Here is a 20,912-nt window from a genome sequence, read left to right as displayed (position 1 = left end):
AGAAGTAGAGCAACTCCAGATCTGAGTATATTTTCCTCCCCAACTAATGAACACATTAATGATTTGTAGATAGCATGTCCTGGCAATTAGCTACCAACATCTGTGATTACACACTGCTGGGAAGCACCTGGGGACAACTCCCTTGGTGTGCAGAACCGGAATGCTACTCCCCTGGCCCATGTCCTGGGCTGAGAAGACAGCTTCATGCTCATCAACAGCTGTGCTGAGAGGGTTTCAAACTGTGAAGCTGGAAAACTCAAATGGTGCTGAAGCCAAGGCCAAAGCAAAATTCTATGGGATCCTTGTTCAGTGTAAAGGATGCTGATGGCTAAGGAGCCGAGTGGTGCCACTGGAGCAGTTAGAATAACAGACCAGGAGTCAGGAGATTAGCTCATCACTAGCACAACCATCCTGGACTTGCTGGGGGACCCTGAGGGAGTCACTGAAACTCCCTGAGCCTAAGTTTATCCACCCATGAAATGTTCACGGAGCTATCAGGGGCACCAAGGAAGAAAATGCATAGAGGAGAATATGGCAAATACTAGGTCCATTATTTATGTCTGCGAAGTTGGAAGCATGTACTCTTCTGGCAATTACATTAATCTCCTGCCCAGGGCAAAAGAAGAGAAAGTAACATCACACTCAAAGGCAGCTCCTCAGACACAAACATGATCTTCTATTGATTAAAATCATTAAAGTGTCAAACTTGTACTTTTCTCAATCAGCAAAGTTGGTCATATACATTCTCACCTTCTGAGAGTTTTAAAGTTTCCCACCCTCACTTCTTTGCTTCTGTGTGTTTGTTCAATTTCAAACAGTGATCACAATGGTCCTGATTGTGTCTGTGTGGCCAGCGCATGCATACATGCACCTCTGAGAGGTTGTGGGGGAAAAGTGTTGTTGTTTCTATGACAGGAACCCAAGACAGAGAAACCACACAGGAGCCTGCCCAAGTCCAGTAATAGTCTCTGGTCCCCTGAGCCCTAATTCTGCACACTGCTCCCTCGGAGCTTACAGTTCCTCAAGATGGGGAATCAGATCCCCTTACCCAAAAGCCACTGCCCCAGCAATCGCCAATCCCAAGGCTGCAGACTTCCCCCTTCCTCGGGCAGCCGTGAGCGCAACAGTACTTCTCAGGGTCTTTTCTGAGATTCCCTCTATAAATTTCAAGACAGCTTTGGCCTGCAGAAAGAGAATATATTAGGTGAGCCTTAAGAAAGGTCGACTTTCAGTCATTTACTATCACATTATATAGAGAAGTCAGGTTGATACCAAGGCTAAATCAAAGTGGGGCAATTCTTACAGACAGAAAGCAAGGCTCTGCACTTGGACTTCTCAAGTCCTTAGTTGTCTTTCAGCCTCCCGACTAAATACCAGTGAAATGCTGATAATCCCCAAATCCACATCTCTAGTCAGACCTCTTCCTCACGTACCAGGCTTTTATATAAATGCAACTGACCCGTGCATCTCCCCTTGCATGCCTAACAGACATCTCAAACATACTTGAGGGGGAATGCCTAATGTTGCCCTCAAACCTCCTCCACCTACAATCTCCTCCATCTCAGTTAACTGGCCATTTTCTCCCCATACCTGAGTCATCAGCAAATCCCACTGCCGCTACCTTTAAAACATATAAAAATCCCACCATTCCTTACCAATCTCCTCCCTTTCTGGTTGAAGCCACTATCCTGTCTTGCCTCCATTATTTCAGTAGCCTCCTCGTTAAGTCTTTCTGCTTCTACCTGCATCCCCCTCAGTCTAGCCTCAACACAGCAGCCAGAGGGATCCTTTTAAAAATTAAGCCTAGGGATCCCTCTGGCAGCTGTGCTGAGAAAACACAGTAAGCCTCAAACTCTCCATTGGCCCCATCTCTCGCAGAGGAAGTGCAAGCCCTTCCTGTACGTCTGTCACCTCCTCCTACTCTCATCCACTCGCTCTGCTTCAGCCCAGGCAGCCTCCTTGCTAGTCCAGGAGCACACCACACAGACTACTACTCAGGCCTATGTACCCAGTGACGCTCCACTGAGCACTCTCCCTCCAGCCAGTGACATGGTTCATTTCCTTAACTCCTTAAGTCTTTGCTCAAATACCACTTTCCAAATGAGGCCTTCCCTGACTGCTCTGTCTGGAACTGTAGGACCCCACCCTCCCCCTGGCATTCCCTATCCATCTCTGCTGCTCTTTTATGTTTCTCCATCATACACAACACCTGCTACTACACACCCTGGTTTACTTATTTCTTGACTTACTCTTATCCCACCAAAACATAAGCTCCATGAAGCAGGTGTGTCCCTCTTATTTACTGTTGAGTGTCTAAGGGAGTCATCATCGAGGAAAAGGAAGATGCCAGTGGCACTGATGAGAGGAGGGGCCATAACACTACTCATGGGCCAAACTGCTCCCTGACTGGGATCTGCCTGGGAATAGGCCATTGAGACTAGAAGGCCAGATGGTCCAGCCTGGCCTATCTGGTCCTGAAGAAGCTGTCTTACATGCCCAGGCAACACTAAAAAATGACATTAAAAGACACCAAATAAAATAAAAATAACTTTAAAAAGACACCGAAGAGACACAAGCCCAGGCAGATGGAAGGGAAGGAAGGGGAGGGGCTCTAGGAAGCCACAGTCTCTCCAGATGAAACACTCAGAGGGGATCCCAGTCTACTTGGCCTTTGCTTAATACTGTGTTTTTACCCTTTTGTTGTTTAGAGAAATTATAGATTCTGATAAAACGAAACTGGAAAAATCCACTAACATAATAGAAGGGTACAAAATCTGGACTAAAAATGCATCTAAAATAATTTTCTAAAATGAAAACCAGTACAGAAAACCAGTTAAAAAGTAATTATATGAAAAACATGCCTGCTTCTATCGTAATTAATGCAACACAAATTACACAATGCTCCTGTGATCCCATTTCAAATTAGCAGATTTACAAGTTTAAGTTTAATGGCACCCAGGGTTGGCAAGGCTGCAGGAAAAGAGGAATTTTCATGAACTGTTGGTGGTCCCATTGACTGGTGTGACACCTGCTTTAATGCACACACTCTAAACCAGCAGTTCTTCTGGAAACTCACCCTAGAGTGTGCACAGATGTATCTATAAAAACACACCCTAACAACACTGTCTCTAACAGCAAAAAAGCCAGAATCAACCCAAATGTCAATCAGTACACTCTGTACAGTGTGACCCCTTCATATATTTAAAAAATACCCATTTATGTGCATAGAAAAGAGCCAGAAAAATAAATAATAAACAGTTGATAGTAGCTGGCTTTTCAGAGTGGGACTGCCAAGTAGAAACCATTTTCTATTTTTAAGGCACACTCTTTCTTACATACTGTTTTTTGCCATGGGCCATTTATTTTCTTATAATACTACCAGTAGTATTGTACTTTCTCCCTCTTCTGCCGTTTCCCCAACCTCTCACTCACTTCCTCTCTGTGGTGGCAAAGAGGGCACTAGGAAGTGGTTCACAGCAGCCTAGAACCTGCAGCCTGGGCTATGGACATGGTAGTTCTACTTCCAGAATGAAAAAGGAAACCAGCCTGTTGGGACTCAGCCCAGAGAGGTGTCACTGTAGCTCTTTTCCATCATGAAGACAAAGCCCACTGCCAAGAGGCCTGTGATGCCATCTGGCTCAGGCTGGGTTAAGAACCCTGATCATATGTGACCGCTTGAAGGCCTCTGGGCAGTGCCCAGTCAGCTTCCAGCAAGCCCAGGATCCACCAGAGAAGCCAAGCCCACTAGCCCTGACCACCTCAGTGAACACAGAAATGCATCCTAATGCTCCCACTCAACTGTCTGCGTGTAAAAATCAGGCACACACCACCCCAGAGGGCCTTCATCAGGCCTCACTCTGGAATCAAGGTAAGTACAGGGACCTCAAGCTCTCCTCTCACTTCTGTACAAGGCGTAGCAAAACCCTTTATGTCATCAAAACTTAACTAAAATGGAAGAGTATAGTTACATCACCCTATCTTAGAAAAAATGCTGAGGATGGTTCCTCTTATTAGTCCATCTGCCTCCTGACCCCCAGCTCCCTGAACCATTACCCTGAGGTGTATGGGGAGGTAATCCCTGGACTTCTGTCATGAACCCAGACAACGGAGAACAGCATGAGTTCATGCAACAGAAAAGGCCCCTTCCCAGGGAGGATTCAAGTCCTGACTTGTCCCAACGTGGCTTGTGTTGCTCTCTGCATGTTATATTTTACCTCAGCATTGTTTATACTAGGGTAGGGACACTCTGAATACCATACTCACCTGATCTAGGGTCTTGCAGCAGTCCACCAGCACGCCCACAGGCTGGGTATCCTGCAAGCTCTCCTTCAACTCCTTCAGCTCCAGGTCAGAAGGACCAAGACTCTCATCCTACCAGACAGGAGAGGAGAAGGTTTGCCACTGCCACAGGGGATCAACACAGAAAACTCAGCCTCACCCCGACTCCCCAAGCCCTAGCTGACTCACTGGGGCCTGAGGAGGTAGGGCCTCAATGCTGGCAGCATGGGAGGAGATGGGCAGGATGCTAAGCTGGTCATCGATGATGAGACACTTCTTACAGGAGGCCAGGGAGAGAATAAATCTGAGGAACAAAACCACCATAATGAGGTAGGGGAGAGGCATAAAAGTGTGGCTTTCTTCAGGAAAAATCATGTGGCCCCACGAGTCTCTGAGAAAGCCAAATCCTAGACAAGATTCCAAGCCTCCACTACAAGGCACCTGAATATGCTTTACACAGCAAACAAGGAAACCAAGAAGTTTTTTAAGAGACTGATTGCAAGCATTCTTACTGTACACAAATGCCACCGTTCCCCAAGGCATCTGGCCCTTCCCACATACTCCTAGGCCCACCCTTTAGTGCTAAGGTGTCTCAGGCCATCCTTAAACTGGGAATTCCAAACCACCCCACATGTGATCACCAGTTACACAAGGGAAACAAACACATAGGCAAATGGATTCATCTTCTGTCATAAGGAAGAAAAAATAAAGAAAAGGCAAAAGAGGAAAGCTACCTTAAGAAATATAAACAAACATTCTTGTATGTAGGAAACCATGTTTGGATATAAAATTCAAACTTCTCCCACAACTGCAAGAAAAGGGCCTCACAGCCTACTTACACAGGTTTCTGTTCTATCTAGTAGCACGTGGCTACCTCTTAGCTTCCTCCTTCTACTGAGTGAAAGCATCAGAGACAGTTAAAATTAGAAAGGTCCCAGGGCTCATCAAGGCCAGGAATTCTACGCCTCAGCACTACTGACATTTTGTGGACCGTGAGTCTTCGTTGGGGGGCTGCTCTGTGCACTGCAGGCCCTTTAGCAGCATCCTGAACCTCTGCCCACTAGAGGCCAGCAGCACCCCTTCACTCCCCTGAGTCATGCCAGTCAGAATGTTTCCAGACATAGCCAAATGTCCCCAGGGAGTACAACAGCTCTGGTTGAGAACCAATATCTAGGCCACAGTTTCTTAAGGTGTTTCACAGGCAGCTGCTAACTGGTGTTTCCAAAAAAATAAGGCTCTGTGGTCAAACACATTTGGGAAATACTCGGTTCATCAGGTCCCTGCTGCTGCAAGACTTTTCAGAGGCTACAACAGGTGAATGTGAATCTTCACAAAGGAAAAACTATCAGTGTTTCCAGACATAACTGGCCAGAAAACCCTTTCGTCATAAGGTTTCTCTTAGAATACTAGTGTACTGTGAAACACATTTTGGGAAAGAGCAATCCAGACAATTCACTCTTTCAACAGATTGGTATGGTAAGCTAAAAGCCAGAAAGGGAGAGTCACTTGGTAGAGGCCAAACACAAGACAGAATCCAGGGCTCCTGGCCTCAGCTTTCTACTCACTTTCACTGCTTCTAGTCAGCTTCAAAACTGCCACTGCTGTCAGGAGTCTCACCACTTTGGACTCCTGTACTATCTTCCCTCAGATAAAAGCACAGTTTTAAGTTCGGTCTAAGATAAAGATGTTCCTCCCACCGTGGCTCCCACAATTAAGGGACTGAGAAATGTACTACAGACCTACCTCTCATTAAATCGTCCTACCACATCCTGATGAGCCTCAGTCCTGTATCTTGAATGCACATCCTAAAAGAGATGACATTTATCAACAAAGGCATCCAAATAGTGTTGGGGCTGTGGGTCAAATGTGAAGAAGTTCTATCAAGCGACTGGGGGATAACAAGGGCATCAGAGATGCTGCTGGAAACAAAATCCACTCCTACACAACCTGCTGTGCTGAACTAGCAAAACGTTAGGTGCTGGGCTGGGGATCAGACACTAAATGCAATGTTTTGTATTACAACAAACACCCCCACCTCATCTTTGTCATGATGGGTATACACTGCTGATTAACAAAGCATGAACTCTGTTTTCATGGAGCTTACAGTCTAATGCCTGAAGGCAAACAAATGAGTAAAAAAATACAGCCTCGGCAAATACCACAAATGAAAAACAGGGTGCAGTGATAGCAAACATGGCTGTTACTTATATAGGGTAGTGAGAAAGGCCCTCTGAGGTGATAAGCAGGCAGCCACAGAAGAGGAAGGCGTACAACAAACTGATGTGGGCACAAAGTCCTTTGTTCATTCAAAAATACTGATGAACTCTTACTAAGCGGCATTTAGTGGTGTAATCTGGGAATACACCATTGAGGAAAATGAAGTCTCTGCTCTCATGAAGTTTTGAGATTAACATAGGAAGTCAAACAATAAATAAATATATAACTTTAGGTAGTTGTCAAATACTTTGAAGAAAAGCAAATAAGGCATGACAGGCAGAAGCACATATTCTGAACAAGGTGTGAGGAAAGACCACACTGAGAAGGTGATTTTGAGCAGAGACTTGAGTGCAGTGAGGAAGCAAGCCATGAAGATCTCCCAGTGGAAATAGCAAGTGCAAAGGCCCTGAGGTAAGAGTGTGCCAGGCATGTCTAAGAACTTTTGATGAAGCCAGAGGGGCTGTAGTGGCAAGTGACAGGAGGAGAAGTAGTGACAGGAAGCAGCTACTAAGACCAGAGGAAAGTCCATTTTACCATACGAACACTAAATGTTTATTAGGCTCATGAAACCCTGAGGCCAATCCTAACATCATTCCCGAGCATGGGCATGACTCAAAACCTGCCACTCAGCACATTCATGTGGCAGTAACTGATGGAGTTGGAGAGCAGTACTATATCCATCGAGACATATCCTCACTCCTACAATGTCCTCAGCTTTGGGAGAAAACAACCCCTCTCAGAATTGAAGTTCTTGCCAAATAGGAGTGGAACTGGCCAATGTCCCTTCGTTATCTACTAGGATAAGGGTCAGCAGGGAAGACTGTGTGCATGGCCCCTTTTTTGCAATATACAAATTTAGGAATGGCATAGCTCTTTGCAGAATACCACTCCAGAAATCTAAATACATAACAACTGCATCATATCTGAATCTCACTGGGGTGGAATCTGCAAATACCCAAAAGCAAATGTGAAATTCAGAGATTCCCAGGCACACTCAGGGCAACTAAGATTTCTCTGCAGTGACTTTCTCATTAGTTGCTGTTAAGGAGCTCCCAGCCCAGAGACTGTGCTGACCACACACTGGAGTTGCTCTAAAGGAATTCGTAAAAGAAAGTGGGCTATAGCAAAATCACAGATTGAGTTGAATCTCCATGATTAAGTTAAAAACCAAACACTTACCATGGTCATCGTGTATAACTGCTTGAGTGAATTCATGGTCCGTAGGAGGATAATCACCAGTCCACCACCTTCCACTGTTTCTACAGTTCTGGCCAGCAGGTTTGGAGTTAAAGCTTCAAAGTCCTCAAAGGAGATTTTAGAAAGGGTTGAGCATGCAAAGAACACCCCCAGGAAAGCGAAACCAAGGACCAGGTGATAAGGTAAAAGGGTTTCAGAGCACAAACCCAAGACCATACCCCCACCTCTGATTCACCAGGATGGACATAGACACACAGTGTCTCTCACAGCCCCTCATTTAGGGACACCACAAGACAGCCAGGCCCTAAAGAACACGTGTACCTGGTTTTACATGTCAAAAGCATTTCTAGTAACCTCAGATAACATCCTATTTGGAAAGAAGTCCTCCCGTCTTCACTGATTCACACCTGAATTTCAGAAACATCTCATTCAATTTCTGATGTTTATAGATAGAACCTGACAAAACTCAACTGCACCACACGGGGGAGCCACTGCTTAAAGGAGCTATCATCTGCAACTGCTAACAGTGGTGAGCATAAGAACACTGCCTACCAATCAGTGAGCAGGTGAGAATGAGGCAAAATGCTTCTCTGGCCTACAAGGTGGGATGCAAGTCAGTAGTGTGTGGGACAACCCAATGGAATGCAGAAGAAGAAATTAGTACTCTGATTCTCCCCTTTATTTCTTATATTTTATAAAGTATGTTTTATAATATATGCAATCATGCTAGTACATGTACATAATAAACACATACCAAAACGAGGGGATTTGTGCTTGACTATCTTTCTGGGAGGAGTGGGGGCAGATCACAGGCACCCAAAGGGTAAAACAAAGACTGCCAGAGCTCAAAACAAAAAAAATGTGGAACAGTCTGTTAACTTGCCTGGCAATAGGATACATAGCAGTGAAGGAATTCAGCAGGGAGTTCTCCAACAGGGACAGTGGGGGGACTTTAAGGACTAGAAGGGGTAGAGGTATTGATGGAGTTGTGCCAATCCCTCTGGATGAGACATATGAGTGCACAAATCTATACCCAGTAGGTTAAAACAAGTCACACAGCTCACTGGTCACCAAAGTCTTCAGTGAGTTCCAATAATGATCTGGGGTCCTAGGTCACTTGAAGTTCACAGTGCTTTCTTTATCAGCTTTAGCTGGTTAGAACCAGCTGTGATGGCGCATCACTGTCAGTTTTGGTATATCTATGTAAGTGCTGCTTTAAGGAGAGAATTTATTTTTTAATGGGGTAAGCTTTCCAGTTTCTTTGGAAAGTGGCCAGGTCTTCCATGGAAGATGCTTGGGAGTGGGGTGTACATGTGAATCTCCTCTACTTCCTGCACTTGTTCTCCTGGGGAACCAGTAGCCCAAGCACCCCTCCATGCTCTCCCCCTCCAGTCACAGGGGTCACCTACCTGGAGAACACACATGCCAAAGGTATTGCCCAGGATCTTGTGGGTCTCATTGTAGTAGCAGTAGCGAATGTTTGTGGCAGCTACAAAGAGCTCAAAGGGATCATCTTGCTTTATGTTCAACGTCCCATTCTTAATTTTTTTCTGCAGTTGTCGCATTCTTTTCTTCCGGTGACTGCAAACACCCCCATCCCATGAAAGCCAGTTAACCAGAGAGGCTAGAGTTTGGAGCAAAGGGTAGCTCAGCGATCACCACTTAGACATTCAGAGCTAGAAGGGAACTTGGTAATTGTAGGGCTATTTCTCTCACGTTAGAGGTAAAGAAAACTAGACTAGGCCTTAGAGTACAGTGGTTAAGACAACAGGCTTGGAAGAGAGACAGTAGAAAATTGGCATGTAAACCCTGCTATTTTGCTCTACCATCTTCAGCAGACACCTAACTTTCAAAGGGTAATGGGAGTACCTACACCTCACATTTGGCCAGACCAGAGCTTGAAATCAAACCTGGTGCCCTCATTCATTACCTTAGTCTCAAATCAGTGCTTCAACTACAAAGGACTGATACCCTGAGGACTGGGGAAAGGCAGAGTGATCACAGGTTACTTTATTCATTTTTCCTAAAGAAATTCATGCACTTCCTTCCCCAGCTGTGAGATCAAGTCCTCAAGGGCAGCTCTAACCTAAGGCAATACTGATAGAGGATAGAAGGATGGAAGTGGAATCTGGACATCTCTCAGGAATCCCTGAACTTTTCTTTTGTCTTAAAAATCCTGAATAATAGTCATTTAACTTTTTATCTCACAGAAAAAGAGAAAAACAAGAAAGCTTCCAAATTGAGGATTACAGCTGATCAAAATTTTACTGTAGTCCTCTACCTGAATGGCTAGAACCAAAGCCTCCTCTCTTGGGCCTCCACTTCCTCATCTGCAAGAGAGGCAATAGGGCAAGTTGAATTCCACTATCCATTCGGGTTCACGCCTTAGTCCATGGGTTACTAGCATCATCTTTAACCTGGTGCCCTGGTTAAACACAGGGTTGGGAGAGCTACTAATGGCATAGAACAGATTTTTAAAAATGAAATCAGGTGAGTTAAATTCAAAAGGCAAATCTCTCCAAAGCCACTGTGAACCGCCTAATTCTGCACCCACCTGACATTCACCAACTAAAGTAAGAATGAGTTGCCCAGCAACTTAAAATTTTGCTGATAGGCAACAGGCCTTAGTCTCAATCTGTATTAAAAATGCTTACTGGAAGTTACCCTTGAACCTTTGGTAACCACGAATCTAAAGCCTGCAATGGCAGTGAGTACATACCTATGGACAATCACCCTAAATGTAGATGGTCTGAATGCACCAGGCAAAAGACATAGAGTCATTGAATGAATGAAAAAACAAGACCCAACTATATGCTGCCTACAAGAGATTCATTTCAAACCCAAAGACATAGACAGACTGAAAGTAAAGGGATGGAAAAAGATATTTCATGCAACTAATAGGGAGAAAAAAGCAGGTGTTGCAGTACTTATATCAGACAAAAGACTTCAAAACAAAGAAAGTCACAAGAGACAAAGGACATTACATAACGATAAAGGGGTCAGTCCAACAAGAGGATGCAACCATTATAATAAACATCTATGCACCCAACACAGAAGCGCCTACATATGTGAAACAAATACTAACAGAATTAAAAGGGGAAATAGAATGCAAAGCATTCATTCTAGGAGACTTCAACACTGCATTCACTTCACTTCAAAGGACAGATCAACCAGACAGAAAATAAGTAAGGACACAGAGGGACTGAACAACACATTAGAACAGATGGACCTAACAGACATATACAGAACTCTACACCCAAAAGCAGCATAATACACATTCTTCTCAAGTACACATGGAACATTTTCAAGAATAGATCATATACTAGGCCACAAAAAGAGCATCAGTAAATTCAAAAAGATTGAAATTGTACCAACCAGCTTCTCAGACCACAAAGGTATGAAACTAAAAATTACACAAAGAAAACGAAAATCCCACAAACACATGGAGGCTTCACAAAATGCTCCTAAATAACCAATGTATCAATGATCAAATACAAACAGAGATCAAGCAATATATGGAGACAAATGACCACAATAATTCAACACTGCAAAATCTGTGGGACACAAAGAAGGCCGTGCTAAGAGGGAAATATATTGCAATACAGGCCTACCTCAGGAAAGAACAATCCCATATGAACAGTCTAAACTCACAATTAATGAAACTAGAAAAGGAAGAACAAATAAGACCCAAAGTCAGTAGAAGGAGAGACATAATAAAGACTAGAGCAGAAATAAATAAAATCGAGAAAAATAAAACAATAGAAAGAATCAGTGAAAGCAGGAGCTGGTTCTTCAACGAAACTAACAAAATAGATAAACCCCTAGCGAGACTTATCAAGAAAAAAAGAGTCTACACACATAAACAGAATCAGAAATGAAAAAGGAAAAATCACTATGGACACTACAGAAATACAAAGAATTATTAGAGAATACTATGAAAAATTATATGCTAACAAACTGGATAACCTAAAAGAAATGGACAACTTTCTAGAAAAATACAACCTTCCAAGACTGACCCAGAAAGAAACAGAGAATCTGAATAGACCAATTACCAGCAACGAAATTGAAGCGGTAATCAAAAAACTACCAAAGAACAAAACACCTGGACCAGACAGCTTTACTGCTGAATTTTATCAAACATTTAGTGAAGACCTAATACCCATCCTCCTTAAAGCTTTCCCAAAAGTAGAAGAGGAGGGAATACTTCCAAACTCATTCTATGAGGCCAGCATCACTCTAATACCAAAACCAGGCAAAGACAACACAAAAAAAGAAAATGACAGACCAATATCCCTGATGAATATAGATGCAAAAATACTCAATAAAGTATTAGCAAACCAAACTAAAAATTACATCAAAAAGATCATCCATCATGGTCAAGTAGGATTTATTCCAGGGATGCATGGATGGTACAATATTAGAATATCCAGCAACATCACCCACCACATCAACAAAAAGAAAGACAAAAACCACATGATCATCTCCATAGGTGCTGAAAAAGCATTCAACAAAATTCAACATCCCATTCATGATAAAAACTCTCAACAAAATGGGTATAGAGGGCAAGTACCTCAACATGATAAAGGCCATTTATTACAAACCCACAGCCAACATCATACTTAACAGCGAGAAGCTGAAAGCCTTTCCTTTTAAGATCGGGAACAAGACAAGGATGCCCACTCTCCCCACTGTTATTCAACAGAGTTCTGGAGGTCCTAGCCACAGCAATCAGACAAAACAAAGAAATAAAAGGCATCCAGACTGGTAAAGAAGTCAAACTGTCCCTGTTTGCAGATGACATGATACTGTACATAAAAAACCCTAAGGAATCCACTCCAAAACTACTAGATCTAATATCAGAATTCAGCAAAGTTGCAAGGTACAAAATTAATACATAGAAATCTGTTGCATTCCTATACAGTAAGGATGAACTAGCAGAAAGAGAAATCAGGAAAACAATTCCATTCACAATTGCATCAAAAAGAATAAAGTACCTAGGAATAAACCTAACGAAGGAAGTGAAAGACCTATACTCTGAAAACTACAAGACACTCATGAGAGAATTTAAAGAAACCAATAAATGGAAACACATCCTGTGCTCATGGAAAGAAAGAATTAACATTGTCAAAATGGCCATCCTGCCTAAAGCAATCTACAGATTCAATGCAATCCCTATCAAAATACCAACAGACTAGAGCAAATAGTCCTAAAATTCATATGGAACCACAGAAGACCACGAATAGCCAAAGCAATCCTAAAATGGAAGAATAAAGCTGGGGGGATTATGCTCCCTGACTTCAAGCTCTACTACAAAACCAGAGAAATCAAGACAATTTGGTATTGGCACAAGAACAGAACCATAGACCAATGGAACAGACTTGCGAGTCCAGATATAAAACCAAGCATACAAAGTCAATTAATACACAGTAAAGGAGCCATGGGCATACAACGGGGAAATGACAGCCTCTTCAACAACTGGTGTTGGCAGAACTGGACAGCTGCATGCAAGAGAATGAAACTGGATTATTGTCTAACCCCATACACAAAAGTAAACTCAAAATGGATCAAAGACCTGAATGTAAGTCATGAAAGATTAAAACTCTTAGAAGAAAACACAGACAAAAATCTCTTGAATATAAACATGAGCAACTTTTTCCTGAATACATCTCCTCAGGCAAGGGAAGCAAAAGCAAAATGAACACATGGGACTACATCAAGCTAAAAAGCTTCTGTACAACAAAGGACACTATCAACAGAACAAAAAAGCATCCCACAGTATGGGAGAATATATTTGTAAACGACATATCTGACAAGGGGTTAACATCCAAAATATATAAAGAACTCACATGCCTCAACAACCAAAAAGCAAATAAACTGATTAAAAAATGGGTGGAGGATATGAGCAGACAATTCTCCAAAGAAGAAATTCAGATGGCCAACAGACACATGAAAAGATCCTCCACATCACTAATTATCAGAGAAATGCAAATTAAAACCACAATGAGATATCACCTCACACCAGTTAGGATGGCCAGCATCAATAAAACAAAGAACAACAAATGCTGGCAAGGATGTGGAGAAGGGGAACTCTCCTACACTGCTGGTGGGAATGTAAGCTAGTTCAACCATTGTGGAAAGCAATATGGAGGTTCCTCAAAAAACTCAAAATAGAAATACCATTTGACCCAGGAATTCCACTCCCAGGAATTTACCCAAAGAATATACAAGTTCTCAGATTCAAAGACATATGTACCCCTATGTTTATTGCAGCACTATTTACAATAGCCAAGATATGAAAGCAACCTAAACGTCCATCAGTAGATGAATGGATAAAGAGGTGGTACATATACACAATGGAATACTATTTAGCCATAAGAAAGAAATCCTACCATTTGCAACAACATGGATGGAGCTGGACATTTTTACGCTCAGTGAAATAAGCCAGGCGGAGAAGGACAAGTACCAAATGATTTCCCTCATTTGTGGAGTATAACAACGAAGCAAAACTGAAGGAACAAAACAGCAGCAGACTCACAGACCCCAAGAATGGACTAGCGGTTACCAAAGGGGAGGAATGTGGGAGGGTGGGTCGGGAGGTAGGGAGGGAGGGAGAAGGGGACTGAGGGGTATTATGATTGGCATACATGGTATGGGGGGGATCATGGGGAAGACAGTGTAGCACAGAGAAGGCAAATAGTGACTCTGTCACATCTTACTACACCAATGTACAGTTACTGCAATGGGGTATGTATGATAATATGGGTGAATGTAGTAACCACATTGTTTTTCATGTGAAACCTTCATAAGAGTGTGTATCAATACCTTAATAAAAAAAAGTGCTTACTGCCCAATTATGAAAGAATCTATACAATAAAATACCAATTATGGTTTAGAACTATGTACCAGTGATATACAGCTAAATGCTAACAATGCCTGGGTGTTAAGATTATGGGCTCTTTTTATTTTCACTTGGGTGATTTTTCTACACAATGCACATTTCTCACACTAGAGCTTTTATGTTTTTTAAAGGCAAAACAGTTTACTCAATACCTACTTTCTTCTAAGAGAATCAAGTCTCCTTAAGACCAAAGGAAAGTAACTAATCAGATTTAGCCTTTGGTACTAAGTAAAATAACTGTAGAGCCTGTTCGGAATACATTCAACTCAAGAAATCTTAACTGAGCACCTACTACAAAGATGCTATGCTTCATAGAAATATGAAAAGAGAGGCAAGAAAGGCTTCCTAGCTAAATGAATTTACCACCTCTTAGTAGAAAAGTGACTATATCCGTGTACAAGTGACTATATTCGAGGGAGGGAGAAAGTAGGGTGACAAGCACTACGGGAGGACAGATGCAGAGGAGGACAGGGGTGCCATGAAGTGTGACTGAGGCTTGGGAAAAGCTTCATGAAGGAGACAGGCCCCGAGAAATGGGCAATACTTCAGAAGGTGAAGACAGAGAGTTGCAAGTGGCACCCTGAACAGAGGAGGCAGCAGGGAGAAAGGCAGAGAGTTTCCTCACAAGGCAGAGAAGCTAGTGCTAAAGATATGATTTCAGAGTCAACAGCAGAGAAAGGCAAATGTATTTGGGACTAAAGGAGGTAGGAGAGGCCCAAGGACAGAATCACAGATGCTAGGTTTAGGGTAGGGGATAAGATGAAGGGAAAGAGAAGAGCTCAGGAAGTCGGTCTGAGGAAGTGTCAGAGGCCCAGAAGGGAGAGCACTTCTGAAGTGCCCACCCAACGGGTTAGTGACAAGGAGCAGCATTCTGCACACAGACTCCTCTGCACACAGAGCTGCAGGCAGAACTCTCCGGTTTCTACTAGATGACCCACCCTACCTCCACTGGCCTGGTGGGGCAGGGTGTCCTTCCACAGGAATTGGGAGTCAGACTGATTTCCACATAGTTTGACCTAAAATATGTAAAACTTAGGTGCTGCTTCTGCCATGGAGAAAACAGAAAACAGAAAGCTGATATGTAAGGGGAGAGATCAGAGCAGACATGCAGAGATGAGGCTCAGCAGGAACTGGGAGCATTAGCCCTCTGACTCTGTATCACTCTTGAGCTATCCCATATACTTCAATAAATAACCTTTATGCCTAAGTGTGTTTGTGTTGGGGGTCTGCAATTTACTATAAGTCTTTACTACTACAGCTTCAAAAGATAAGAGAAAGCCAACTGTCAAACAGAGCAGTGAATGGGTGGAGGAAAGGGAGGAGAAAGAGGGAGAAAAACTGTTGCATTAGGCGTCAGGTTGCTGATGACTCCAAGAGTACAGTGTGGTCACAGAAGCAGAAGCAGAAGCCAGTCAGCAAAGAATGTGTCTAGGAAGTAAAAAAAGGCTTGTTTCCAGGTGTCTGACAATACAAATGAGAGAAAAGGCTAGCCTGAGGATCAGAAGGATATGTATTCACTTTTTTTGCAAATGGAATGCCGAGCATGTTTACAGGAAAAAGGAGAAAGTTTCAAAAGGGTATGGAATGGTCAGCAAAGGGAAGAAGATTAAGGTCCTGAAAGAAGGGAGAGAAGAGACCCAGAGCAGATGAAGGGGTTTGTTTTGGACGTGGAATGAGACACACCTCCTCAGAAACAAAAGGGAAGGAGAAAGGGAGAGTGAAAACACAGACTTGATCAGTTCAGAAACACAGTTTAGAAAGCAAAAATTTGGGCTGAGGATTTAAACAGAACATGGAAAGGATCTGAAACTTACTTTCAAGAATAAAGAAAGGACATTAGCTATATTATTTTCTCATTTTGGAAGTGTCCTCAGAGCTAGCATCTCTACTGATGATCCCTGAAAAACTGTATCAAGGTATCATTTCCTGGCATTTAACTAATGAGTAAGAAGTTTTAGTGGTATGGGACCATCAAATGGCCAAACTTACCTGCTAAACCCAAGCTCTTTCTTATAACACCACAGCACTGAAGGCCGCGCCCTCACGGTTGCTTTGGACAGCATGTGATGGAGTATGACCACCTGCCAAAGAAAAAATGCTGCTGCAGACTCTCAGGGCCAAGAAACCTTAAAGACTGCCAAGCTCAAGACCTCATTTGACAGATGTGGAAACTAAACCTGAGGGCCAAGGAAAGGAGGTACCCAAGGTCACAAGGCAAAGAGCACCTAGGTTGGAACTAGAAGCCAGGTCACATACACTTAAACTTGTGCTCAATCTGCCACCTCAGGCATCAAAAACTGTTAACTTGTCTGCTAATAATTTTAAATATAGAGTATTTATCACTTCTGGAAAACAAAGGAAGGTTCCCACGAGGCATTTACTTAAAGAAAACCAGTCAAAGAGACCTACTGTCATTATGTGCTGAAATCCCAGAGGGCCAGTAACATGCTGAGGACAGTAGGTCAGGAAGCATTTACCATGTCTTACCTGATCCTTTCCTCGATCTCCAACTACAACAAACAAAGACCTTTGCCGTTCAGTTACCCCATTCTCAATGAGAATCCGGATGCGGTTATCCACTTTCTTCCGGTGCATGGTGAATGACTAGCACTGAAACAGAAAGAAAGGAAACATAAATAGACATAAATACCAAATTCTGGATGAGGAACATTAGCTGACTGCCTCCTTTGGGATCAGGGGCTGTGATAGGCACAGTTACAGAGTATCATCTTACTTAACATTTAAAAAGCTCCCCAAGGAAGACATCAGCTTCATTTTTAAACTTAGGCAACTGAGGCTTGGGAGGTGAACAAAGTATTCCCTTAGCATGAGAAGCCACCAAAGCTATAATTCACAACTCTCTCAAAGAATTTTTTTTTAAGCTGGAAACAGTAATGAAAAAAATAGAATGATTAAAATATATAATGGCATGTCTATGGGAATAATAAGGCAGTTTTCAAGGTAACCTTTTCAAAATCACTTTCAAACATTACCTAAGGATATGGATACTGATGCTTATGAGAGGATAATATGGCAGGATAGAGTACGATACCTTTAAAAATATATATATATATATATATATACACATATACATACACATAGAGAAAAAAAAATTCTGGTAGAAAACACCAAAATGTAAAGTAGCTATTTCTGGATGGTGATTCTTATCTTTGGAGTTTTTTTTTTTAATTCACATGTATTACTAATAAAGTCAGGGAAAAGAAAACAATTAATGACAAAATATGTCCAATTATTTCCTCAAGGAAGGGAAAAACACACAGAAGCCTGTATACACCTTTAAAGTTACTGTAATTATATATGATAAAGTATTGCATCATTACCGTAATATACAAAAAAATCAGAAACATCCATTATATTACTACAATGTAAAAATAAATATCACATGCTACTTGGAAACTCCAGTGCCTGCTGCATTCTACTCATAAAGCTCATTAACTGAACTTTACGCCTTCCATGTTCTTAGAACCTCCCAATCCAAATACGGATTTTAGCAATTGTTTTAGTATAAAACACTACATTACAATCAATGACTATTATTTTATAAGGAAAGGACTAAGTATAAAGAATTCAAGTATTCCAAGGAAAAAAGTGATGGAGACAGGATTCGTAGTCAAATCTGTTTCCAAAGCCTGAGCACTTTCCAGCTCACCAACCTGCCCAACTGCTATTCCTTGCTGCTGGCCACGTTAAAGACCCCACATTTATCAATCAATCACTGTTTACTGGGGACTGTTTTTTGCTCTAGTTACTGTGGGATCCCCAGAAGTAGTATCACATAAAGGTTTGACTTCAAGGACCTTCTTTTCATTCTCCTTGGAGAAGTTATTCAAGAGAAAAAAACAAGGGACAATTTGTCTAAAGATAGATGTAAAAGTAGTAACTACAGGCAGTGGTCTGATTAAGGTCTGAGATTTCCATGCGTTGGAGTTGCTCAGGGCTTGATAGATGAGGAGGGCCTTTGAGGGAGAAAAATGATTACTTCTCATGCACTCATTCATTCGGCTAACAAGTATACACAGTATCTATGTGCCAACCACCCTTCTAGGTGCACTGGCAAACAAAACGAAGTCCTGAAAGTGAATACTAAATAAAGAGTATAAACGAATGAGCTCAATGAAGAACTTAAAAGCATGGTAGGATTTGAATCAGACTACCTCAGTTTAACATCCAGCGCTTGCGCCAGTAACTGTGGAAAGCTCCGCAGAAAGTCACCCACAACTCACCCTTTCTCCCTCCCGTTCCCCCGGCCTAGAGGTTCCTAGAGGGTGGAGATCGAGCCACAAAACCCCGGAGAGCTCCAGAAGCATGCCCGAGACCGGCCGCCTATCCCGGAAGAGATCCTGTCATCTTGAGTGCCCGGATGGGGCGGCTGTCGGCATGGACAACGGCATGGATGCAGAGCCTTCGCCCTCGAGCCGGTCACCTCTGGGCCCAAACAAAGGACACGGATCCCGACCTCGGCACACATCCCCAGCTACCCCGTAATAAGTACCTGCGCCCCGAGCTCGCGGATCTCAGCCCGCAGGTAAGCGGAAGCACGTGGGAGCACCGAACTACAGAACTGAGGAGGGCGCAGCAGGCTGCCCCTAGCGGATGCCTGATGCCCGCTCTTGAGTTCGCTTTGCTCCGTGATAGAAGTCGCACTCAGGCACTGGTAGGCGATGCGTGTGAGAGCACGCTAACTGCACGGCGACGGCGAGCGAGGACCTTCCTCAACTTTGTCTCAGAGTAATGACGTCAGAGGCTCGCGAGGCGGAGGGGCAAACCTAGGTGGCAACTGCGTCTGCGCAGCTTAGTCTCTGCTCGCGGTAGCTGTTCGTACCTGCATAATTTGCCCATCCTATCAGAATTGAAACACTGGCTACCAAGGGCAAAGCAGGCCTACAGCGGTCTGCACCCACAGTACCTGCCACTGTGTTGGAATGAGCTCAGATTCGCCGATAGGTCCTGGACAAGCAACACGGTAAACGGCCCAGGGTTGGCAGTGTTAGCCTGTTTATTGTATAGAGACGACTAGCTCCGGGGAGCTTTGCGTAATTTTACCGGTATTTAGTAACTTCCCCTTTTAATACCACAGGGTGAGGAATTTCGATCAGCACACCTAATCCATTCATCCCACTTGACCCTCCACAGTATGGACTTTGCTAATCTTTCTGGAGTTCTGTAGGGTTTCTATGCACCACTGCAGCCGCTGTACTTCGCAGGCTTCCCTTTACGCCTACATCTGGCGGTCAAATGATGGCACTCTTCTGAAAACCGGCTCTGGGGATCTGCCCTGGTTTCAGTCCCTCACCCACATCCCCAGACTCCCAGGCAAAGTGGCCCAAGCACGTAACTACAAGGTCACCTATACATACTTGTACATTCTTGTCTAGGCCAGATCACCTAACAAAATCCAACTGCTTGCTTGACGTTTCTTCAAGGATATCTCAAATTCAGAATGTGTGAAGGTGAATTCATTTCCCTTAAACTTTCCCAAGGCACCTCCCAATTCTAATATAATCAGCACAGACACCCACCCATCTAGTCCAAGATCCATTATAAAATTTTCTAATCTACTCAACAAAATGCCAATATACCAGACACAAGGGATAAAGTGACCAAAACATTCCTGTAACTTGTGAACCTTACATAATTCTGTAAGTTTTAGGCGCTATTAAGATAAAAAGTATCCAGTGGTTAAGTATTTCAGAGATGGGCACTAAGGTGGTAATCTTGTACTTAACAACGAATGAGACAAAGTATTTGAGTGAAAAGCCTTCCCATGCCAAAGTTAAGACTCCAATGGGAAAAATACTACCAGAGAAGCCAATCAGCCAGAGTAGAGAGCAAAAAGGAAAACGTTAGGAAATTAGCCCAGACAATGAAGGGTGATGGGCTGTAGACTTAGAATTCTAGGTGATGGGAAACCATAGGGACTTGGGAAACAGGAAAGTAACAAAATATGACTTGCCCTCTTAAAAGGCTCACTCTGGCTGCTATGCAAAATTGTTACAAGAGGGCAAGAGGAGAAACAGGAAGAACACCTATTGCAGTTACTTCTTGTAAGCTGGTAGTGATGGTCTCAAGTGCTAGATGACTCAGGATGTATTTTTAAGGTACAAACCATGTGGATTTGCTTACGGACTAGAAAAACAGGGTATGAAAGGAAATCAAGATGGTATCTAACATATTTGACCTGAGAAACTGGACAAATATAGGTTAGGGTCGATTTGGAATACATAGTCAAATCAAGACACTGAATATCACTTTGGAGTTTGGGGAACTTGAAACCTAAAAATATTTAGGAGTGATTGAAACG

The 20,912-nt window shown here is 43.0% G+C and overlaps 1 protein-coding gene across 5 annotated transcripts in view; it reads right to left on the bottom strand.

Moving 5' to 3' along the window:
- Positions 1-19,281, bottom strand: part of NAT10 (N-acetyltransferase 10) — a 45,655-nt gene extending 26,374 nt beyond the window's left edge. For 3 of the 5 annotated variants that reach the window (XM_073216382.1, XM_037019772.2, XM_073216385.1), the window contains exons 1-9: positions 19,104-19,281; positions 17,078-17,200; positions 16,580-16,671; positions 9,102-9,273; positions 7,675-7,797; positions 6,022-6,083; positions 4,468-4,582; positions 4,264-4,371; positions 1,049-1,182 (exon numbers count right to left, since the gene is read on the bottom strand). In XM_073216382.1, coding sequence (XP_073072483.1) covers positions 1,049-1,182; positions 4,264-4,371; positions 4,468-4,582; positions 6,022-6,083; positions 7,675-7,797; positions 9,102-9,273; positions 16,580-16,671; positions 17,078-17,185 — 914 coding nt within the window. In that variant the 5' untranslated portion in view covers positions 17,186-17,200; positions 19,104-19,281. Of the gene's footprint in view, positions 1-1,048; positions 1,183-4,263; positions 4,372-4,467; positions 4,583-6,021; positions 6,084-7,674; positions 7,798-9,101; positions 9,274-16,579; positions 16,672-17,077; positions 17,201-18,834; positions 19,080-19,103 lie in introns of those variants that run through there. The other 2 variants (XM_073216384.1, XM_073216383.1) reach the window with 2 other exon arrangements.
- Positions 19,282-20,912: the final 1,631 nt, after the last annotated feature.

The sequence above is a fragment of the Manis javanica genome, chromosome 11, assembly GCF_040802235.1.
Source record: "Manis javanica isolate MJ-LG chromosome 11, MJ_LKY, whole genome shotgun sequence".
In the NCBI taxonomy this organism is placed as follows: Eukaryota; Metazoa; Chordata; class Mammalia; order Pholidota; family Manidae; genus Manis; species Manis javanica.
Note: the sequence above shows the minus strand (reverse complement) of the source record. Positions and strands in the feature narration are given on the sequence as shown.